The following is a 25,666-nucleotide window of genomic DNA, read 5'->3' as shown; positions in this document are numbered from 1 at the left end:
AGGCACCTAATAAATCTGATGGTGATCTCACTTAAACAAGAACCACACTCTAAGTGGCAATACCTGTTAGAAATGCATCAGCTGAGGTATGTCATACAAACATTTTTAATTAAATTGAAAACTCTCGGTAAATAGTGCATATGTAAATATCAGATGTGTCAAAGACGAGCCACTACGTTCTGATATTCATGCTACAGAGTGTAGAATTTAATTAAAAGGAATATATGGCAAATAAATTCTGTTTTGAAGGAGCTGTTTCTAAAAGGTTGGATGGGACTGCTCAGGTACCAACATTAAAAATAAATTTACAGTCATCACGTCAAAATTCTTTTTTACCTTTGAAAAAATTATTAGTATCAAGTAAAAGGATGTCAATGACTAGAGGAGAGCAAGGAAATATTAAACAAAACTATTCCCCAGGCAATGAAAAGAAAAGCCTGTTTATCATAATGAAAAATTATGATAAAATCTTAATTTATTCAGATTCATCAAGCAAATTGTTCTTCGTGAAATGATACCATTATATGTTATTTTTGTTACCAGTTTTATAGAATAGCCCTCAACGAGTAAAGCAAATACTGTGGCAGAGAAGCCTAACAGATAAACAGGCCAGAGGGTTGGATCAAGTCATGGTGGTTGACACAAGTGTCCAAAGAGGAAGCAGCATTTTTTTTTTTTAATATAAGCGCTGAAAGTAATTTTTTCTCATTTTCGAAGTAAGATGCTGGGTTTTCTCTTGCCAAAAGGATATCATTTTACATTTCATTTATGCAGCACTCTTTATGCAAATGAATCAAAGTGATTCAATACATCAATATTAAACAGAACAGTCTTGCTTGTCATTTTCTCTCAACCCTATAAAAAATTGCTTAGTTTATTATATGCATTTTTGTGGTACGCGGGCCTCTCACTGTTGTGGCCTCTCCCGTTGCAGAGCACAGGCTCCGGACGCACAGGCTCAGCGGCCATGGCTCACGGGCCTAGCTGCTCCGTGGCATGTGGGATCTTCCCGGACTGGGGCACGAACCCATGTCCCCTGCATCAGCAGGCAGACTCTCAACCACTGCGCCCAAGGGAAGCCCTATTACATGCATTTTTGGTTGAAATTAATAAAAAGGAAAATGGGGAAAGACCTAAAGCAGATGGCATCTTATTTTTACAAAAGGGATATATTTTATTATTTGTCATATAGTGCTCATTAGAAATGAGCATATGGTTGAGGCCAGGGCTTCTGTGGCAAAATCAAGCATTATCAGATTTGCCTCTCATCATACCAACCAAGAAAATACTCTGTAGTGTGTACTCTCTCTCTCTGGCTGACAATCCGAAGAAATCTAAGATCCTGCATGAGCTGACCTGACCTGAGCCCAGGGTTAAACGCTAATAAAAATACTGGCTGAAGCTACATCACACCCAAAGCTAAGCACTGATGATCTAACAGGTCCTATTCACCCCTGCATTCACTGTGAGAGTTATTCATCTACTACAGCATCTAATTTCACTATTGGAAAAATTTAATAAATTGGAATGCTATGGCCTTCACGTTGATAATTTTCCTAAGCTTTTAAAATAAGTTAAAAACAAGGCAAATTGAAATAAATGAATTACTGGAAAGTGTGTATTCTGCATGAACTCTTTAATGAATGCTTGTAAAATGGGTATAAATTCTGGAGCTGATCTGTGATTAGAGCAAAGGCAGCAAAAAGCAATAAGCAGCCTCCCATGTGTATTATGTTAGTAATGGCAAGAGGCATGCCTAAAGTTCTCTATATGTCATAAAATTCCATTCCAATACTTCCTGAGCTCAATAAGTTTTCTGAACCCAATGTGTATATAAATATATATATATATATATTTTAAAAGAAGGCCATACCTCTGCAAACTGAAACTATAAGACACTGATGAAAAAAATCAAAGATGACACAAACAGATGGAGAGATATACCATGTTCTTGGATTGGAAGAATCAATATTGTGAAAATGACTATACTACCCAAAGCCATCTACAGATTCAATGCAATCCCTATCAAATTACCAATGGCATTTTTCACAGAACTAGAACAAAAAAATCTCAAAATTTGTATGGAGACACAAAAGACCCCAGACAGCCAAAGCAGTCTTGAGGGGAAAAAAGGAGCTGGAGGAATCAGACTCCCTGACTTCAGACTATACTACAAAGCTACAGTAATCAAGACAACATGGTACTGGCACAAAAATAGAAATATAGATCAATGGAACAGGAGAGAAAGCCCAGAAATACACCCACGCACTACGGTCAACTAATCTATGACAAAGGAGGCAAGGATATACAATGGAGAAAAGACAGCCTCTTCAATAAGTGGTGCTGGGAAAACTGGACAGCTACATGTAAAAGAATGAAATTAGAACACTCCCTAACACCATACACAAAAATAAACTCAAAATGGATTAAAGACCTAAATGTAGGACTGGGCACTATAAAACTCTTAGAGGAAAACATAGGAAGAGCACTCTTTGACATAAATCACAGCAAGATCTTTTTGGACCCACCTCCAAGAGTAATGAAAATAAAAAGAAAAATAAACAAATGGGACATAATGAAACTTAAAAGCTTTTGCACAGCAAAGGAAACCATAAACAAGACCAAAAGACAACCCTCAGAATGGGAGAAAATATTTGCAAATGAAAAAACTGACAAGGGATTAATCTCCAAAATATACAAACAGCTCATGAAGCTCAATATCAAAAAAACAAACAACCCAGTCAAAAATGGGTGTAATACCTAAATAGACATTTCTCCATAGAAGACATACAGATGGCCAAGAAGCACATGAAAAGCTGCTCAACATCATTAATTATTAGCGAAATGCAAATCAAAACTACAATGAGGTATCACCCCACACCAGTTAGAATGGGCATCGTCAGAAAATCTACAAACAACAAATGCTGGAGAGGGTGTGGAGAAAAGGGAACCCTCTTGCACTGTTGGTGGGAATGTAAATTGATACAGCCACTATGGAGAACAGTGTGGAGGTTCCTTAAAAAACTAAAAATAGAATTACCATATGATCCAGCAATCCCACTACTGGGCATATACCCAGAGAAAACCATAATTCAAAAAGACACATGCACCCCAATGTTCATTGCAGCACTATCTACAATAGCCAGGTCATGGAAGCAACCTAAATGCCCATCGACAGACGAATGGATAAAGAAGATGTGGTACATATATACAATGGAATATTACTCAGCCATAAAAAGGAACGAAATTGGGTCATTTGTTGAGATGTGGATGGATCTAGAGACTGTCATACAGAGTGAAGTAAGTCAGAAAGAGAAAAACAAATATCATATATTAATGCATATATGTGGAACCTAGGAAAATGGTACAGATGAACCAGTTTGCGGGGCAGAAGTTGAGACACAGATGTAGAAAACAAACGTATGGACACCAAGGGGGGAAAGCGGCGGGGCAGCGTGGGTGGTGGTGTGATGAATTGGGAGATTGGGATTGACATGTATACACTGATGTGGATGAAACTGATGACTAATAAGAACCTGCTGTATAAAAAATAAATAAAATAAAATTCAAAAAAAAAGGCAAAACAACAACAAAAAAGAAGGCCATACCTCTGCAAACTGAAACAAGGCTGATGCTTGACATTGTTTTGAAGGAACATCAGGGTGGGAGGTACCTGAAGATATCTGAAAGGAAACAAATAATTTTTAAAGCACAAGGACATTTTACTATAACAGACTCATAGATTCTGCCAAATATTTCCACTGTACACACAGATAAAGATTAAGACATGAGTCATCACCCTCAATCCCTTTTAGAAAAACAGTATCAATGATAAATGAAGACAAAGGCCATGTTTCTAAAAACACATGTGGAAAGAACAAAAAAGACTGAGTTTGGCTCATTTGCCTTGTCTCTTGAAAGGGTGTAAGATATGTATCAAATAGCAGTTGAGGACAACTGTAGAGATAAATTTCCTTATTTCAGTGAATTTTCTAAAATATTATTAAAAGTTGAAAACTGCAAGTAAATCTCTCTCCTCCCTACAGCACTCCCCTCAAGCTGTTCTCTGCTTTGAGACAGCTGTGAAACAGGGTTGGAGAAGCAGACCATGCGGGTCAGAGTATCTGGGACTGAATCTTAGTTCTACTACTCACTAGCTACATGACCTTGGGCAGCTCAGCTAATCTCTCTTGAGATTTATTTTTCCCAACTGTAAACTGATGCTGGTGATGATAATCCTCATTTTACAGGATTATGGTAAGGAGAAAATAAGCCATAGAATACACTGCCTGGCATGGCACCAAAACTCAATAAATTGTTTATTGAATATGAACAGCATTTCTTTATTTTATAACACCATGCATCCTCCCATCCAACACACACGCACGCACACACACACACACACACACACACGCCCCTCAGGTGTCTGACAGTGGATAGAGGATTCTGCCACACCATCCTTGCTTCAGCTAGGAGAACTTTTGTTTCTATTTGGTGATTATGGTAGCCTCATTAAAAGTTTGCTCTGAGGGCCACATGGAAATAGTTTTTAGGATGTTTTGAGAGCAAGGTCAGTTATTAATTTTGGTTTCAAAGTGAACAAAGTTTCTATACAACTACAAACTAGGGTGAAAATGAGTCACAAGAGCAGAAAGCGTGAGCATTGTAAATTCAGCCCATTTCCAGTTCCACAAAAGTCTTTTTCTTCAATTAACTGTGCTCACCGACTCCATCAAAGGGAACTTACTAAGCAATACATGCAGCTTGATCATGACTCCTCAATCCCAGCAATCATTTTTTCATATTAATTAAATTAAGTTGTTTAGAAAAACAATGGAGCCAGTTGGTGATACAATATCAAAGTCAATTTTAGGGATAAGAAAAAATTAGAAGACAGCCTGATGGAATTATTGACTCTATTCACTGCTGAAGGCATTAGGAAAATTTTAATTCCACCATATCTTTTGCATCAGACAAATAAGGATTTTTAGAACAAATATCAGTAAAAAGAAAAAAGATCTCCCAGATCCTATTTAACAAACTAGACATATACAAATTGTTGTAAATGGCTAAGATCTAACCAAGTACTTTGAAAATATTTCAGGGTAAAGATGTAGAACTCTTCTTGGTCAAACCATGAAACCTATCATTTCAAAAGACCTCCATGTGCAAGCTGTGACAGACTGCAGATATGAATCCACAAGGATGTTCCTGAAATCCTGGGAATTATAAACTGTAGGTCTTACTTCCGACATGACTTTTCACTCCTACAAACCCTCTATAAAAGTTAAAGAAAATAAATAGTTTGTGTAAGGGGAAATGCCCGACCTACAAGATATCTCTTTTCTTTTCTTTTTTTTTTTTTGCGGTACGCAGGCCTCTCACTGTTGTGGCCTCTCCCGTTGCAGAGCACAGGCTCCGGACGCACAGGCTCAGCGGCCACGGCTCACGGGCCCAGCCGCTCCGCAGCATGTGGGATCTTCCCGGACCGGGGCATGAACCCATGTCCCCTGCATCGTCAGGCAGACTCTCAACCACTGCACCACCAGGGAAGCCCATACAATATATTTCTTCAAGGATTAAATTAGATAGTGAACAAAACAGAACCAGTAGTATAAACCATCTAGATTTTTGAAAAGCATTTCACAAGTCTTTAAACAAAAGGATGTTTCTCCAAATTAATATTGGGATAAAGGAGATGTTGACATGAATAGGGAGCTCCTGAAGAAATATTAGGTTAGGGTCAGGGATCTCTTTGGAATCTGGTTTGCTGCAGTAACCAAAAACATGCACATGTGTCAACACACCCAAAATTTCATGTGAAATTTGAAAGATTTCACTACATCTTTCACCAGGGATCACTGGTTAAGTATCTCTGCTTTCAAAGTTGAGACTAACATTATTTAATATGTCTAAAACTACTGTTTAAAAGGGAGTGCAGATTGAATCTGCTATTACATTAAATTCTTGAGGAAACAATATAAAAAACAATTGGAATTCATGGCACATCTCACAGAGAGCAGAAAGGAAAGTGATAGATAAGGAGTATTATGTGAGCAAATATATATTAAAACATTCTGGTGATATCAGCAGGACATTTAGGCATATAATAAACAATGTCATAAAAGGAATGACCTAATATGCCAGTGTGAAAAGTAATTCTGCCAATGAAATGTTGAGAACCACCAGGAAAGGACACTAGAGGAGAAAAAATTCTGAAACTAAAAATATGCTCTCCTTTGTACAAAACTGTACCACAAGGGGCAAACATTAGGAAGGATGACAGTGTGAAAGAAGGTCTAGTGAAAGACAATTAGAATGATCAAGGGAAGACCATGTGGTTTAAAGTTTAGAAAAAAGTAATCAATGATGGCTCCATATTGAGTTCTAGGGTAAACGCAGATATTTTGGGAAGCAGTCTTAACCTTTAGACTTGATGTCAAGGATAATGTGCTTTTCTACATCATCTCTGAATATGTCAGAGACATACTGAGCCAAACAGGTTTGACACAAGACATAAGATTTTGAAAACTGCCAACTGCATGCTAAAGTTTCAATTAAGAGAAGTTTACTTAAAATAAATACAAAGGAATGCACAGCCAATAACCATGAGTCAATTCTGTCTTCTGATTTAATACCTGACAAATCAATATCTGATAAATGACTAAGTTCTAAAAATAGTTCAATTATATTCTTAACTTCCCTATCCATGAATAAAAATTAGTGATGAGGTTTCAGTGCAATAATATTTAGTATGAGTTAATAACAAGCTTCTATAAACATATTTATTCCTTAATTAAGAGACTCTAAAGTTCCAGAATTTGGTACTATTTTCCGTTTTATGATTACTTGAGCTAAGAACGCAGGGTTCTTCTTTGCTTTAAGTTACTTTCATCAGCCCAAATTTAAGCTCACTTTACAATTTCATTAAGTATAAATTGTAATATATTACCTCGGCAAACTGAAATAATGGTGACTTCTGACGCAATTCAGAGGATTCTGAAACATCAGGCCTGCAGGTGCCAGAGGATATCTGAAACAAAGAAAGGTGGTATGAGGCATCATAAGAATAGCTTCTGGAAGACAACAGAAGACAAATGTCACGTAAAACATTCCTATTTGAGGAAGGAATGGTTTTGACTCCCCAAATTTGAGGCAGTACTGTGACAAAAAGGTAGTTATATTCTGCAAAGTCTTACACAAGGTTTTATCAAGTTTTATATGTTCGTTCAACTTCTAAATAATGCCATAAATTGTAGGAGATAGACAGGACAATGCATTTCAGAAAAATTACTATTAACCAAAGAGAAATGTCTACAAAATGATGCCTATTTGATCTCTTGGCTTTCTGCAACCAAATCCAAAGAATATCTACTTCTTCCATGTTCTGTGTTTCCCCACTATTTCATATAACCTGACCACATGAAAATGCAAATGAGTTTCGATTATAAACCTTTTGGGAAAACAAAACTAAGGTCCAATTTTTGTTTTCCAGGGCTTTCATGTATTTATATACAAGCCCCAATCTTAGAAAAGTTAGTACTATTTTCCTAAGAGAAATTTCCTTTATAATATATTCTTGTATATTATTTACGACACTGGGTAAACATTTAATGCTCTACCATCTTTACCTGTGATTTTCATTATTAACAACAGTTACAGAAACAGCACTAATTTTTTTTAAAATTCTTGCTGTTTATCAAGTACTATTCTCAGGATACATAATTCCTCTTTATCTCAATGTTAAAAATTGACCCATTTCTGCATCTGGGTGAAATAATAACTTAGGTGGTAGCCTATAATTCAAAAGTCACAGGAGTCATAGAATGTTAGAGAGGAAGGATTTCAGCATCCCTCTGATCTAACCCTTTTTACAGATAAAGGAACGTAGGACCAGACAGGTAAATGACATCTCTACTCCCCAACATTCAATAATCCCCTTATTCTTTATTATTATAGCACTTAGCACTGACCACCACAAGCATAAATATCTGTTTATGGTCCATCTTCTCCCAGGGATTTTGTATAATGCAGAATCCTCAACATTGCCTGGGCACAATGTAGATACTCAAGTATTTGTTGAATTAACTAAATCAAAATTGACAACATGTCTTCTAAACACCAAAACAGTGTGTCCCCTCTCTCTCCTTTCCTGAATGACAAGGTTAGAGAGTCTTAGGGAACAAGTTATCTTTCACTTTAGAGGAAAAATAAAAGTTAAAAATACTTTTTAATAACATGTTTCTGACAACAAAATAATCCAAGATCACTATTGAAAATCTGAAAAAAAAAAAAAAAAGCAGAAGAAGAATCATCTCCCAAAGATAAGCACTGGTAATATTCCATGTATATTCTTCCAGTTGTGTGTATAGATAATGTTTTCAACAGAAATGGGACGATGTATTACAGTTACAAAATGTTCGTTTTTAACAATACATTGATTTTCCTGTTATTAAACCTTTTCCAATGTAATTTTAATAGCTGCATGTGATTAAATTAGATGGTTGAATCTATGGAAAAAGCTGGCAGTCACCCAGGTTATGTTCCTAAAACTAGAGTTTCTCACTGAACTTCTTCAGTAGACATGGAAGATGTGTTTCTCTAACAACGTCATAGGCCACTGGGCAGGAATAAGCATTTAAAATTTTAATTGTCACCTTTGGATTTGAAAGGGTAATGGCCAACTTCTTCCAGTGATAAGCTCCATAGAAAAGGTGCAGAAGCTTTAGTTAATTTGCCACCTGTGGTTTGGCTGCCAAAGCTTGATTCCCTCCCTGTCACTCGACTATTTGAAAGCTAGTGTGCCAAAAAGTCCAGAAGTTTTTATTTGCTTTCTAAAACTTTGAAGCCAAGGAGACACAAAATGTACTAAAAAAGGCCAGCAAATCCTGAAATTACTAGCCACCAAAAATTCCTTCATTGGAAGGAATACTTGAATGAACTGTATCTTTATAATTTCTAAACAATGAAAAAAAATCAATACTGTCCTGGCTTACAAAGAAATCCTGTGTGCTTAACCCCTAGATATCTTGGTAAATAATCAAAATTTTGCTTAAAATTGAGCCTAGGGAATTCCCTGGCGGTCCAGTGGTTAAGGATTTGGTGCTTTCACTGCTGTGGCCCAGGTTCAATCCCTGGTCGGGGAACTAAGATCCCACAAATTGCGTGGCCAAAAATTAAAATAAAATAAAATAGAGCCTAGGACTAAATAAAAATTATAAAGTGACTTTATAAAACTTTAATAATGTAGGTTGTACACATGACAGAAAGCTATGGAGATATTTAGAATTAAGTATATTATCATATAGGGTAACTACCCTATATAAAGCCTATGTAATATATAACACATATTTTTATTTCTAATCCCATGATGCAGATGCATGAGAGTTATCATTTATGAGATTAGTTAACCTATGGCTCAATTAGAGTTCATATTAACTGTAAGAAGAAAAGTCAACTTTCTTTTAACTGCCATTATAGATAATATGGTCATGACTATGCATCTAGTCATAAAGGTTTAAAGTTAAATGAGACCCTCTGCAATCATTATGATGGACGGTCTTAAATAAAACTTTCTATTTGTATGGAGAATTCAAATGTAAGTACTTATCAAGACATCTATAATCCTACACGTTATGTCAATTGTACTGTGCAATCAGAGAAGTCTATGCGTGTGTGTTTGTGCTCCCCACACACCTGATGCACAATAGATGCACGATGAATACTGGCTGACTGACTTGATTCTCTGTGTTTATGAATATGAGGAATCTCAATGACCTGGCCAGGAATCACACAACAAAGGCTGTCCAATGGTTAAAACGGCAATTACAGTCACTGAGGCTATGCATTTTACTGTAGTGGATAACGTCTCCTTTTAAAATCTAGTTACTCTTACTTTAAAGCACTGTGCGTTTAGCCTTTATTTTCAGTGTAGTATAATGGAAACAGCACAAAATTAGGAGCCAGAAGAGTTGGCTTACTACTAAGCTGTGTGGTTACCTGACTTTCTAGGCCACAGAATGAACAGAAGCAGCAAATCAGAAGGGGCCAAGAGTGGGGATAAGAAAAAGGAAGAGGGGCTTCCCTGGTGGCACAGTGGTTGGGAATCCACCTGCCACTGCAGGGGATGCGGGTTCGAGCTCTGGTCTGGGAGGATCCCACATGCCACAGAGCAACTAGGCCCATGAGCCCACGTGCCAAAACTACTGAAGCCTGCGCGCCTAGAGCCCATGCTCTGCGGCTGCAACAAGAGAAGACACCGCAGTGAAAAGTCCGCACACCGCAACGAAGAGTAGCCCCCGATGACCACCACTAGAGAAAGCCCGCGTGCAGCAACAAAGACCCAACACAGCCAAAAATAAATAAAATAAATAAATTTTTTTAAAAAAGGAAGAGCATTGAAAAAGAAACAATGCCACCAGCAAGAAGACACAGAGTGAAAAGACTGTAGGCACAAATTTAAAAAAAATTTTTATTGAAGCATAGTTGATTTACAACACAAATGTTCTATAAAGCATTGTAGTCTATTTAAAACAAATAACTAGGGCTTCCCTGGTGGCGCAGTGGTTGAGAGTCTGCCTGCCGATGCAGGGGACACGGGTTCGTGCCCCGGTCTGGGAAGATCTCACATGCCGCGGAGCGGCTGGGCCCGTGAGCCATGGCCGCTGAGCCTGCGCGTCCGGAGCCTGTGCTCCGCAGTGGGAGAGGCCACAACAGTGAGAGGCCCGCGTAACGCAAAAAAACAAAAACCAAAAAACAACAAATAACCAAACTATTGGGTGTAAGATAGGCTTAAGGATGTACTGTACAACATGGGGAATATAGCCAATATTTTGTAAAAACTATAAATGGAAAGTAACCTTCCAAAATTGTATTAAAATTTTTAAAAATCTCGGTTATTTAGTAAAGTGGATTATCACAAAAGCTAAAAAACAAATTAAAAAAAATAATAAAATAGAGCAAGTAGTCCTAAAATTTTTCCTAAATGTAATAATTAATATTTCTAACTGTGATTCTAAGTTGTCAAGATGAGAATAATTATAAAATATATCCCTTATTAAAAGGCAGAAATGCATGTGATACATGCTAGACATATTTCCATCTAAAATCTCAAAATGTAAAAATGGTTGGATGACGTGGAAAATGTACTGAAGTAGAATTCATTCTTGAGTGTTTGATAAATGAGGCATCCAGTGCAAGTGTATATATTTGTGCATACATGTAAATGTTTGGCAAAGAAATCTGGCATTACATCCACATGGAAGGAAAAGGTTATTTCCCACAAAAGACTCCTGTTTAATGTTATTAGAGGATCCTAGACCTTGTCACCTTGCAATATCACCTTGCTGTTTGTATTCACAGTATCATAAATTACTTATTAGGTGGGGTATGCTTTTTATGGAGAAACATCATTCTTCAACAACCATTCTTCAGCTAAAGCCAGCTTACTTTCTAAACATAACAAAATATAGAGATCGAAGATATCTGTTCATCAATTAAGAGGAAAGAAAAAATACCAAATAAGTAGAGATTCAATAAAGGGAGGAAAAAACCCAAGAAGCTCTTTTTAGAAATAGTCTCTGAAATAATCCATAAAGCCACTAGGTGTTGCTACATGCCCAATAAAGAAAACTGCTAAAGGGATTTTAAAAGCAGTTTTGTTAACAACATACGTTTTCAACTTCCCTTAAATCCAATCTTCCCTTTAAATTAGCTATAATTCTCAATAACCAAGGAAGGGGAATGATTAGTATAATTAAGAATTATGACGAGGTAATACTTTTTCCCCACAGGCAAAATGCACATCATGATAATGAGAGACATAGAAACATGATCCAGCCCCTTGATATAAAACAAGATCAAGCCACTCAGATGCACTGTTTGGAAAGCTAGGTTTTATTAAGAGCCCATTCCTACTTCGCAAGGCACAAGACCACAGACACAGAGCTGGATCGTGATGGACACAGAGTCAACAAAAGGGATGAAGTACACTGGTTGTATCTAAACTCCACATCCCTGCTCTTGCTAATTTAAACATTTACTGATTACTCACTCCTTCAACAAACATTCAATAAACACCCATTACATACCAGCCACAAAGACTGCTGTTCCCTTTCAAGACGCTTACATCCCATTTTTGTGCATTATATGCTGGGGAATAAAATGAGACTAAGGGGATGTATCTGGCCGTTAAGTTGCTTGCATTTCAATGCAGGAGACAGCTACACATTAAGAACGGACATGCCTCTTGGTGGAATATTACAAGGTCTGTGGGAGGACAGAGAAGCAGCCTTCATTCTTTCTGGGGACAGATGGAAGAAGTAAGGTAAGTAGCATCTGAGATCTCCCTAGAAGGAACACCAGAATTGTGGAAATGATGTGGTCACAGCAGGAGGAAAAGCATGGAGGAAGTGCCCTGTGTGTGTGAGAAGCAGTGACTTTCCCTGTGTGACTGAAGCCTGAGATGCCCGGGAGTGCAGTGGGAGATGAATCAGGCTGAGAGGGAACTGAATGCTAGGTTAAGAAGTCTGAAAATTAGGTTGGAGGCAATGGGGAGTCAGCCAAGGTTTTCAGTCAGAGGAGCGGCATGATGAGAGATGTGTAGTTAAATAATTCTGTCAGTGGAGTGCAGGATGACCTTGGCTGGGGAGTGACTGGAGGCGAGAGACCAAATAGAAGGTTAAGGAAATAAACCAGCTGAGATGCGGGGCCCCAATTAAATCAGAGATGGCATTTGCCAGAGCTCAGTAATTGCCTGGAAAGGTGTCAGGGTGGAGGGGAGAGGGGTCAGTCAGTGCCAGTGTTCCTAAGGTAAGTTAAACCCTTTCACCGAAAGAGTGAATACGAGAGAAGGAAGACTGTTTAGGCAGTGGTGGAAGGCGGGGTTGTCTTCTTCTGGAGGAGAGGGGTTGGGGGTAGAGGATTCCATTTCAGAGTTCAAGATCCCGTGTGACTCCAAGGCCCAGTGATCTGATTCTCACCCTCATTCAGCCTGGCCCAGGCTTTCCTACAATTGGCAGCTTCTGCCAGGTATCCTTCTATAACGGAGGACCTGAGTGATCACTTAATTTGCATTTAATATGAGATGTTAAATGAAGCTCTGAAATGGACTTGAGCTTTTAAACACAGGTGAATTCAATGTAAGTATATTACATACAAGTTAGTCCTTCAAAACCTACTTAAGGACTAAAATGAAGCCACTCTTAATTAAACCTAAATGAGGTAAAGGAGCACCTGAGGACTAAAGCAGCGCACCTGACTGGCAGACACTAGGACTGGGCTGCAGTTGAGAGACAGCGGGGCCACCCTGAGGAGCGCAACCCAACAGCACCACATAGAGTTGTGAGCGCCTCAAAATTAGAATGTAAGTCAAGTCATTTGGCTGAGAGGAAGGATAAGTCCCTGGTTTTTCTCAGGGCACCAGGGCTACCAGAGTCAAGTTTCCTGTCATTCTAAGCCCTGTGGCAGAGCACTAGGATGGAAGTCCAGGACAGACTCCAGGTCACCTCTACAAACTGCTATAGTAGTTGAGACAAACCATAGCATCTTCCTGCCTCAGTTTCCTCATTTGATGAAACAGGTAACAACGCTACTGACGTCTTCACAGGACACTGTGAGAACAGAATGCAGTCGTGTATACAAACATGCTCTCAACGACAACGTAGCAGCAACAGTACCACCCTTCTCGTTTACCTTCTTGTTCTCTATTCTTCTCTTTCTCTTCCCGCTCACTTGTTGCCACCTTCCCCACTACCCCTTCCCACCATCTCTGGAAGACCGAAGAGCTCATGTGAGTTCACCACTGTCTTGAGCAACGTGGCCTAGGAACTCAACCAGGACAGATGCTTGTCAATCTGGTTGGGTAGAAGGACTTGATTCTCTGGGCTTTGAGCCCCACTGCAGAGAGACGGAAAAGGCTGGGCTGGATGGGCAGTTCCAGCCAAAGCGGGCAGTGAGCAGTGACATGAAAAGGAGAGGTTTCTAACCGGAGTTGAGAAAGCTCAAAGAGCCTATTTAATGTAAAATTTAAGTATAGTATTTCCTCACAAAATATGTTAAAAAGCTATAAAACTGTGAGAAGGGAAATTAACAGCTTCAGTGAGAAGGGGGCAAGAGTTGGGGATAGGGTTGGAATTCAGTAGATTTAGGCATCCTGGAGTAGTCAAATATAGTAGCCTAAGAGAGGCACATGTCAAACTAGCTCAAATGTACCAACAGGCAGTAAAATAATTTTCCCCACTTCACTGATATCAGATATTATAAGAAAGGGGAAAACTTTCAATTTTATCAAAAATCTGTATTTGTTTTAAATTTAAAACTCACAGTGTTTTAAATATAGACATATTCATTAACAAGTATTGGTATTATCACCTTTTCTCTATCTTAGATTTCACCCACCTCATTACTTAATGGAAAATATACGGGTTTAAATCCTAGTATAATGACTTTCTTGCTCTATGACCTTAGGCAGGCTATTTAACCTCTCTAGCCCAGTCTCCTCATTTACGAAATGCGGAATAATAAACCAACCTCTTAAGGCTCATGGAAGGATGAAATGAGATAATCAGTGTAAGTGCTTAGTGCAGTACTTGGTCCCCAGAAAGCACTCATGAAATGGCTGCGTAAGGGTGCAGACACCACTGCATAAGTGGCCCAAGTTGAGGTCAGGTGGGTGGGGACTGAATCACAAAGGTCCCTGTAGGCTATATGAAGACTGAAGCTAGTCCCCCGGGTTCAAATCCTAATTCTGTCACTTCATGGCTACACAATCTTGAACAGATTATTTGCTCAATGTGAATACGCTGCTAGTAAAACATACCATAGCCTGTAGGAGTAATAGCCTGACATAATATAAGCTTTCAAGTTAAGTATGAAATACCAAGAATAAATTATGGTAATAATACTAGGTACCTACAAGAATGTTTTTCAGGAGAGGTGAAAATGCCTTACAGGTTTTATTTAATTAATCTTCATAGATGTCTTGGGAGTTAGAAGCAAGTGGGTATTATTATTATTTTTTTAACATCTTTATTGGAGTATAATTGCTTTACAATGGTGTGTTAGTTTCTGCTTTATAACAAAGTGAATCAGTTACACATATACATATGTTCCCATATCTCCTCCCTCTTGCATCTCCCTCCCTCCCACTCTCCTTATCCCACCCCTCTAGGTGGTCACAAAGCACCGAGCTGATCTCCCTGTGCTACGCTCCCTGTGCTATGCGGCTGCTTCCCACTAGCTATCGGTTTTACATTTGATAGTGTATATAAAAAGAAACGAAATTGAGTTGTTTGTAGTGAGGTGGGATGGACCTAGAGTCTGTCATACAGAGTGAAGCAAGTCAGAAAAAGAAAAACAAGTGGGTATTAATAGTTCCATTTTACAGGATGGAAGGCAAAGAAAAACGTGGCTTGATCGTAACTCTACTGTCGTATCTCTTCATTCCAACAAAAGAACTAGGCATTCTGAAATCACAGACCCAGGTCTAATGTTACTTCCCAAACATCTGAAAGTTTGCCTTCAGTTCATTCATTCAACTAAATAGATATTGACACCATCAAACCTTTTCATCAGCCAAGATTACTCTGCCTAACGTTTCTTATTTTCTTTTATTCCCCAAACCATCTTTTCTGTTCTAGCCAAGATGACTTTCTGGTGCTCACTTAGGTCCAATACTGAAATGTCGACCTTTCCAATATTATTCCAAGCTGTTCTATATTATTATGTGTTGAATAATCTCCCCTTCCATTTCTGAAATGTATCACTCCCTGCCTTTATTTTTTAAATTTAATTTAGCTTTACATTTTTATTAAAATAAGTTAAAAATATAACACTATAGAAATTTTCAGTCCTGAAGATTACTTCTAGAAATTCTAGATCAAATACTTATACTTTATTTATTACATTTTCATCTTCAGATAGTAACTCACCGATATGAATCATGAAGGCTTAACTCAATGTAACTAACTGCCTTCTCTTTAGCTCTTCCCAGAGTTTGATGTGAACATTATTACTTTCATTTCTTCTATTTTTTCTTTCTTGTTCTTTTAAAGTAAAAAGGAAAAGTGTTCACTTAAGCTGCTAGACACTGTAGAATGGACTGGCTCTCTACAGCCCCCTGGTTAGCATATTTTAAGCTTATACCATATTTTCTTGATTAAAAAGCTTCATTTGTTTTTCAGCTTCTGTTTGCTAAAATCTCATATTCATTGGAAACACTCGTTTCCATTTCCTTCACTATTATGGGGTTATTTCCTAATAAGACTTCTATGCTTACATTTCACTGGGTGTCAGTAGAGACAAGCTTAGGCTGCTATTTTGAGTGTGTGTGGGGGGGTGTAGGGTGTCACTCCCTGATGGCTGCGTTGCTCAATACAGGCAAACCTCGGAGATACGGCGGGTCCGGTTCCAGACCACCACAATCAAAAGTGAATATTGCAATAAAGCTAGTCTCACAAAGTTTTTGGTTTTCCAGAGCATATAAGTTATGTTTACACTATAATGTAGTCTATTAAGTGTACAATAACATTATACCTAAAAAAAAAAAGGACATGCTTTAATTTTACAATGCCTTATTGCTAAAAAATGCTATCATCTGAGCCTTCAGTGAGTCATCCTTTTTCTGATGGAGGGTCTTGCCTCGACATTGATGGCTGCTGACTGGTCAGGGTGGTTGGTGGTAGACGAAAGTTAGAGAGGCTGTGACAATTTCTTAAAATAAGACAACAATGAAGTTTGTCACATTAATTGACTCTTCCTTTCATGAACGATTTCTCTACAGCATGCAATGTTGTTTGATACCATTTTACCCACAGCAGAACTTCTTTCAAAATTGGAGTCAATCCTCTCAAACCCTGCCACTGCTTATCAACTAAATTTATGTCACACTGTAAATCCTTTCTCATCATTTCAACAATCTTCATAGCATCTTCACCAGGAGTAGATTCCAGCTCAAGAAACCACTTTCTTTGCTCCATTAGAAGCAACTCCCCATCTGTTAAAGTTTTATCATGAGATTGAAGCAATTCAGTCACATCTTCAGCTCCTAATTCTAGTTCTCTTGCTATTTCCACCACATCTGTAGTTACTTCCTCCATGCAAGTCTTTTTTTTTTTTTTTTGTGGTATGCGGGCCTCTCACTGTCGTGGCCTCTCCCATTGCAGAGCACAGGCTTCGGACGCGCAGGCTCAGCGGCCATGGCTCATGGGCCCAGCCACTCCGCGGCATATGGGATCTTCCCGGACCGGGGCACGAACCCGTGTCCCCTGCATCGGCAGGTGGACTCTCAACCACTGCGCCACCAGGGAAGCCCCTCCATGCAAGTCTTGAACCCCTCAATGTCATCCATGATGGTTGGAATCAACTTTTTCTCAACTCCTGTTAATGTTTATTTTTTTGTTTGTTTTTTATTTTTTTGGCGCACTGCACAGCTTTTGGGATCTTAGTTCCCTGACCAGGGATCGAACCCAGGCCTTGGCAGTGAGAGTGCCAAGTCCTAACCACTGGACCGCCAGGGAATTCCCTTAATGTTGATATTTAGATCTCTTCCCATGAAACGCAAACATTCTTAATGGCATCTAGGATGGTGAATCCTTTCCAGGAGGTTTTCAACTAACTGACTTTGCCCAGATCCAGCAGAGGAATCACTATATATATATGGCAGCTACAGCCTTACAAAATGTATTTCTTAAGTAATAAGACTTGAAAGTTGAAGAGACTCCTTGTTCCATGGGTGGCAGAATGGATGTGTTAGTAGGCATGAAAACATTAGTCTCGTTGTGCATCTACATCAGAGCTCTTGGATGACCAAGTGCATTGCCAATGAGCAGTAATATTTTAAAAGGAATCTTCTTTTCTAAGCAGTAGGTCACAACAGTGGGTTTAAAATATTCAGTAAACTGTTATCAACAGATATGCTGCCATCCAGGTTTTGCTGTTCCACTTATACAGCACAGGCAGAGTTGGTTTAGCCTAACTCTTGAGGGCCCTAGGATTTTCCAAATGGTAAATGAGCACTGATTTCAATTTAAGTCACCAGCTGCATTAGTCCCTAACAAGAGAGTGGGTTTGTCTTTTGAAGCCTGGAAGTCAGACATTGACTTCTCCTCCCTAGATATGAAAGCCCTAGATGGCATCTTCTTCCAATAGAAGGCTGTTTCATCTACACTGAAAATCTGTTGTTCAGTGTAGCCACCTTCATGAAGTATCTTAGCTAGATCTTTGGGATAACTTGCTCTAGCTTCTACATCACCACTTGCTGCTTCACCTTGCCCTTTGATGTTATGGAGATGGCACCTTTTCTTAAAGCTCATGAACCAGCCTCTGCTGGCTTCAAACTTCTCTTCTGCAGCTTCCTCACCTCTCTCAGCCTTCACAGAATTGAACAGTTACGACCTTGCTCTGGATTAGGCTTTGGCTTAAGGGAATGTTGTGTCTGGTTTGATCTTCTAACCAGACCACAAAAACTTCTCCATATCAGCAATAAGACTGTTTCACATTCTTATCATTTGTGTGTTAAATGGAACAGTACTTTTAATTTCCTTCAAGAACTTTTCCTTTGCATTCACACCTTGGCTGTTTGGCGCAAGAGGGCTCACTTTCAGCCTTCCCCAGCTTTCAACGTGCCTTCCTCACTAAGCTTGATCATTTCTAGCTTTCGATTTAAAATGAGAGACATGTGACTCTTCCTTTCACTTGAACACTTAAGAGACCAGTGTCGAGTGATTAACTGATTTAATTTCAACATTGTTGTGTCTCAGGGAATAGAGAGGCCTGAGGAGAGGGAGAGAGATGAGGGGGAGGGGGGACTGCTGGTTGGTGGAGCAGTCAGAACACACACAACCTTTATCAGTTAAGTTCGCTGTCTCATATGGGTGTGATTTGCAGCACCCCCTCCCCAAATTACAATAGTAACATTAAAGATCGCTGATCACAGACCGCCATAACAAATATAATAATAAGGAAAAGTCTGAAATACTGCAAGAATTAACAAAATGTGACACAGAGATATGAAGCGAGTAATACAGTTGAAAAAATGTTGCCAACAGACCTGCTGGACACAGGGTTGCCATAAACCTTCAATTTGTAAAAAATGCAATATTTGCAATAAAATGAGGTATGCCTATACATTTATTTTGCTTCTTTAATCCATAAACTCTTTAATAACAAACACTGCTTTTTAAAATTTATCCCAAATATGTAATGCATTTCAATGTACTCTGGGTATAAAGAAAATACAGGACTGATCATTTATGTGAAAAAGAAACAAACAAACTATAAATGCAATTTTTATCCCTTTTATTCATCAGAGACACAAATTACAGAACCAAGCTTGGCTTAATAACAGTAGCATATAAAAATGTTGACCTGATAACGCCAAAAATCTATTGTGGCAGATTCAGAGTTAATCAGAAGACTGAGAAAAAAAGGAGAAAACTCAAACATTTTGCTTGTTATTATTTGCTCACTGCTATCTCAAGAACATATAATTTCTCTCTGAAAACCCTAAGAGCACATCACATGTAGATCTGGGAAATTGTACAGGCCAAAGAAGCTTTTAACCTGGAATTTTACTGTTCCTGTAACAGCAAGCCTCTCTACCTTCTAGAATTGTTTTTAAAAATACAGCTATTACCTATATTAAATTTTCTATATTAAAAAAATAGACTTTTGAGGACTTTTTCTATGTGATTAGGTTTTAGACTATTGAACAAAGGTAAATCTCCCTTTAAATATTTCAGAATAAGAATTTTCTCGTGGCATTTTAAAAAGCCATTACGATTAGACCTCCTCTGTGGCAGAAGTTTTGTAAAATGTCACTTTATTTGACTGGTCCTACCTAATAGTATAAACAGACTTCATAGTAATTGTTCCAAATCTCAGAAGCATGAAATTTCTGTACTTCTCTCCTTATCTCATTATATTTATAATTTTCTTTTAAAAATATAAGTATGTATTCACTGTATTTGTCATCTGCCAATGTACATAAGCCCCTAAAGTTCTATGACCATGTCTACATATTTGGAATAAGACATTGCATAGAAATTAGGTGCTAAATGAAATTTACTGATACCTATGACATAAACTCTCAAACTAATTATATTTAGAGACAGCATTATTTTGTACAAATTTTGCTGCTTTATTATTTCAGTATCTCAAGATTATTTTCAATAATGACCTAAATATATCTGAGATGAAAAGTAGAGATTATGAAGAAAGAGTTGTATTCTTAGAAGTGGTTCTTAAAGACCTAAGTGCTGGCAACTTCTTCCTTAGCATAAATTCCCTTCTCCTGTACGGTTTACTTCTTTAAGCCATTTAACTTTATTTCTTTAGCTTGAGGGTTTTCAAAACAGTTATATATGGAATTTAAGGGGAAAAAAATGTCATAAAGAGCCTAGGGGTAAGACAGGAATAAAGACTCAGGCCTACTAGAGAATGGACTTGAGGATACGGGGAGGGGGAAGGGTAAGGTGTGACAAAGCGAGAGAGAGGCACAGACACATATACACTACCAAACGTAAGGTAGATAGCTAGTGGGAAGCAGCCGCATAGCACAGGCAGATCAGCTCGGTGCTTTGTGACCGCCTGGAGGGGTGGGATAGGGAGGGTGTGAGGGAGGGAGATGTAAGAGGGAAGAGATATGGGAACATATGTATATGTATAACTGATTCACTTTGTTATAAAGCAGAACCTAACACACCATTGTAAAGCAATTATACTCCAATAAAGATGTAAAACAAACAAACAAACAAAAAACAGTTCCCCTTCATCAGAAATGGAAGGCTGACCAATGCATGGTTTAAACTGCTTGTGTCAAACTCTGCTGTCCTTAAAAGCTGTGAGAAGAGCTATTCACTAAAAAGAGCCCAAGAGAGAAACTTTAATCAAAGAAAAAAATGTATTCCTTTCTTTGACTAGCATTTACAGATAGATAGCATCTATCCGTAAGTTCTTAGATGTTTATTTGTTTACATTTTTTCCTGCAAGTTAAAAGGAATGCTAATAGATATTGGGAAGAAAACTCCATTATTATCTAATCTGTTAGAAAAGATGATACTAACTCTCACAATATAGTGTATTCTTGGAAATCATGAGCCAGACTGTGTTGAAAGGTCAAATGTGCATTATTGCTCCAACATTCACCTGTGGGAACATGCTTGGGATACTCTACACCCAAGTGAGAGTTAGTCTGATTGCTATTAGGGAGCATCCATGTGTTAGAAAGTAAAATGATGCCAGAGAAGGCTATTGTGTGAGGAAGTACAAACATGCTGAATAATGAGTATGCAAAGGTACAAAGTGCCATGCTTACTTTTTCTAGCTAAAGATTAGTACAATGTAAATAACTACCAGTCCACCAAATTTACACATTTATTGCTGCACTGAATTGAACAGAAATAAAAAGTTAAATCAAATTGAACATATGGTCAACTACTATGGATCCCAAATATAAACTGTAAATAATAAAAACCTTTTGTGATGTAAATGTCTTATGTGGTATCCTCTAAAACGATTATCTGAATAGACTTCAACTGTAATCCATATAGCACGCACACGACTTAAAAAACGAAAGAAAGAAAGAAAGAAAAAAATATATATATGCAATAAAATTGCTATTTTGTCCTAAATAGCAACTCTGGTTGGGGATTGAAAAACTTCCAGCTCAAGGACCTGAGTTTGGTAAAATAATATGATCTGCAGGTCACTGCATCTGGCCTCTGTTAAATGGGTCTGGAAAATAGAGGAATTCCACAAATGCAAACTATGCGTGGCTACCGGATACTACCTGCCTATCAAAACCATACTTAAAAATATTTAGCAAAAACAGCCCAATAACAATACAAGGGAATAAAAAATGAAACCAAGGTCATAAGGGCCTGGGTCCTTTTTCATTTTCCATTTTAAAAAATAAGCAATCTTGGAATGCCATGTTTCCTGATTTTCAAAAACAGGAGTTTGTATTTATTTAGGTACCAGAGAGACTGACAGTTTCATGCTTTTTTTAACTCTCATCTTTTCACTAGCAAGTCTAATGAGAACATCACAAAAGCAGAGAATGTTATGAATAGAATGAATGAATCATAGGATCCACCCTATGGACCCCATGACACAGTCATGGCAAATGCTAATTATCTGTACATTGCAAGTCTTATTCCTATGCTCAGGGAACCTCAAAATCTGCACCTGACTTGTGTTTGTGTCCTTTTGGGTTTATGTACCCCACTCTGTTACCCTCAAGGCACAATATAATGCACATAGAGATCTTAATGAAAACAATTAAAAGCAGAGTTTATTCATGAGCTGTAAAAAGTGAAACTGTAGAAATAACAGTGTGAACAGAACACAAATGTCTGTGTTCTCAACCCCCAGCAGGTGCAGAGTGGAGAGGGATGAGGGACCACTTACCTCTGGTGTACCAAGAGCATGTTCTCCAGCTAAAAGCAGCATGCTCAGGCCTCCCATTTGAGTAGGATCTAAATAAGTCAAAAACAAGTAAATCATCAATTCATAACCATGAAGTACATATAATCCAGAGTCGAAAAAGAATACTCACAAAGACTAGCAATCAGAAATCCAACAGAACCACATGTAACTTATTACAGAAAACTTCTGAAACTCTTTATGAAGGAAAAACCTGGGGTACATGTGCTTAGTACTCATACTTTCGTGAGCTTTTTAAATACCACTGTTGTCCACCATTCCAACAAAATACTTTCTTCAATATCACAGCTGTTTATAACATGAATTATTTCCTAATGTGATGCTTCTTTCCTTACTGCATGGGGAGTTTGGATGGATTTTTTTTTTAAAACGAAAGAGTGCTTATACTTGTCTTCTAAGAAACTTGAGATTGTTATTCTCAAATTGTTATTTCTGCCACATGATATCAGGCTGATAAAAAGAACAAGGCCGTCAGAGGAACTAGAGAACAGAGAGGTATTTTACAAAGGGGACTCCAAAAATCTAGTGGGCTTTGTTCAAATATTCTTTCTTTAAAACTTTCAAAAACAAATTTAAATTAAACAATGATATATTTATGACATCTTAAATCTTAGGGGTACAGTTAGGCCCTTCCTTGAAAGGCCTCGAAATACCTTTAACATTGAAAATGAACCCGTTTTATACTACCAAAGGTCTTTGTTTTCATTCCTTCTATAATCAACAGAAAAAGAAGGAGAAAATGAAAGCAAACTGGTAGATCTATGACCCAGGATTATATCTAAACAGGGGACGTACAGACAATAAGAAACCTACAGACTTTAATTTTGTCTTAAATGAATTAAATTTCAGAACTTCAATGAACTAACATATCTGAAACTGCCTAAGTCAGTGCTTATCCCAGTGCATATTGGTCCTCAATAAATGCACTTTTTATTTAAATGTAATCTCTCTACAATTCAAAATGAGGACCGGGCATAGTGTTGCCTGAAGACATTAAGGTGTCTCTCTTCTCTTTCTTTTTTGATTTTTTTGTTTAAAGATAGGCCCTTAAGTACATCTTTGAATACAATCTGTCTCAGGAACTCATGAAGCAACTCTGACCACATCTTACACATAGTCAAATTAAAAAATATATATTTTTTTGAAAAAAGAATCTGAGGGGAAGGAAGGAAGGAAGGGAGGGAGGAAGGAAGGAAGGAAGGGAGGGAGGAAGGAAGGAAGGAAGGAAGGAAGGAAGGAAGAAAGGAAGGAAGGAAGGAAGGAACGGCTTAGTAGAGGGGAAAATATGTCACCAAACAATCAGGTGGTCACAAAACAGCTCCATATTGGAAGGTAGCCACGTAGGAATACACAGAGGAACATGAGCTGGTTTGCTGAAATAAGGCTCTCTGTTGTTGTTTTAAGAGCCCATCCTTAATTAAATGTTAAGTTTATGAACTATTTTGGCTGCTAAAAGAGACACGTAAATCCACTGGCAAATAAAAATCAGGAGAGAGAAATGAATTTAGCAGAAAGTAAAGGTGTACTTTGGTTCTTTGGGCAGCTAAATACTTTTGCAGCTGCCATTCTAGAGATCAGGAGTCTTGCATAATTGCATTCTAATAAAGATAAAAATGTGTTAGTTGAAATTATAAAGTAAAATAGGAACATACTTCCATGATAATTTATTTAACTTATATACCAATATGACTTTGCTGTATAGACACTAAAACACAGACAAGAAATCATCATCTTTTATATTAATTTATATAATGTTATTTGGATATATCAAAATATATTTATATAAATAGCTGCTTTCCCTTCACCGAGAGGGCTTCTACTAAATTAAATTCTACATAGCTTTCCCTCCTTGGAAATTATACACTTGACTGCTTTGGGGTTATTCAAAATGCAAAATGTCATGTGACAAGGACTATTGGGAAAACAAAGCAAAATGAGATTCCATGCTGAGGAAAAGCATAAACTGGCCTCTAAAAGCCCTAAAGTATCCCCTAGATTTAAACAGCTAAGCACCATGTTTCAATTAAAGGCAAATTAATTTGCTTTCATTGTGTTAAAAAGGAACATCACACCAACGTTATCCGCTATACACTAGCTTAACAAGGGCTCTGATCACGGATTTCCAACATCCGTCACGGGCCCTTATATATAATGAGATAAATGTGAGAAAGTTGTTTTCCTTCTTTCCTGTATTTTGCTTAAAGAATGCTGTTTTTAAAAGCTGACTTGTAGGGGCTTCCCTGGTGACACAGTGGTTAAGAATCTGCCTGCCAATGCAGGGGACATGGGTTCGATCCCTGGTCCGGGAAGATCCCACATGCTGCAGAGCAACTAAGCCCGTGCGCCACAACTACTGAGCCTGCACTCTAGAGCCCCGTGAGCCACAACTACCGAGCCCACGAGCCGCAACTACTGAAGCCCACGTGCCTAGAGCCAGTGCTCTGCAACAAGAGAAGCCACCACAATGAGGAGCCCGCGCACCGCAACAAAGAGTAGACCCTGCTTGCCACAACTAGAAGAAAGCCCACGTGCAGCAATGAAGACCCAACACAGCCAAAAATAAATAATTAAATAAATAAATTTTAAAAAATAAAAAATAAAAGCTGACTTGTAAATATCCTGGTTGAAGTCTAGGTCCCACTTTAAATTTGTAGGTATAACAGGTAGATTAATAAACTGTCAGAAACGGTGCTACAGGAAGACATCTTTCACTGCTTTCTGTAGTTTATCTACAGTTACTTTTGGTTTTTGAAGAGCCACTGTGTGCAAAAAAAAAACCTACATAGACCAATCTAGATTTAGAACTGGGAGAAAAAGCAATGGAAGATAAATGCTAATCAAAGGAATTTATTTAGAAGCCAGTAATAATATCCGCTTATTTGGTCCTGATGATAAAATGTTTTATAAGAGACTCTTAACTGACACAATCTGGGGAGTCTAGAGAGCTCACCAAGACTACTAGCAAGTGGGTTGAAGCTAAAATTATACAAAGTAACAGCTAAAACAAGGACAGATTTCTATTCTGATTCCTCTGGGATATGCAAAAGCATCATTTTGGAAGCTCACCTAGAATTATACTACAGACACTTACATAACAATCACCTGAAGACTTTGTTCCCCCAGAATGCTGCCATTGCATCAGACTGCATTTCTTAGATTTATATATGACATCACCACACACTTTGTTATACCATGAATCACACACTGCACTGTTAAATCTCAT

General features: G+C 38.0%; 1 protein-coding gene across 10 annotated transcripts in view; it reads right to left on the bottom strand.

The window, feature by feature from the left end:
• Nucleotides 1–25,666, bottom strand: part of BBX (BBX high mobility group box domain containing) — a 282,463-nt gene that overhangs the window by 58,572 nt on the left and 198,225 nt on the right. For all 10 annotated transcript variants that reach the window (XM_089910519.1, XM_089910520.1, XM_022595745.3 and 7 more), the window contains 3 exons: nt 22,408–22,475; nt 6,953–7,033; nt 3,609–3,683 (listed from right to left, as the gene is read on the bottom strand). In XM_089910519.1, the coding sequence (XP_089766645.1) occupies nt 3,609–3,683; nt 6,953–7,033; nt 22,408–22,475 (224 nt within the window). The remainder of the gene's footprint in view (nt 1–3,608; nt 3,684–6,952; nt 7,034–22,407; nt 22,476–25,666) is intronic.

The sequence above is a fragment of the Delphinapterus leucas genome, chromosome 4 (assembly GCF_059928025.1).
Source record: "Delphinapterus leucas isolate spDelLeu-1000000601 "Yukka" chromosome 4, BTC_Dleu_Yukka2, whole genome shotgun sequence".
Classification (NCBI taxonomy): domain Eukaryota; kingdom Metazoa; phylum Chordata; class Mammalia; order Artiodactyla; family Monodontidae; genus Delphinapterus; species Delphinapterus leucas.
The sequence above is the reverse complement of the archived record's forward strand: the minus strand, read 5'-3'. Positions and strand labels throughout refer to the sequence as shown.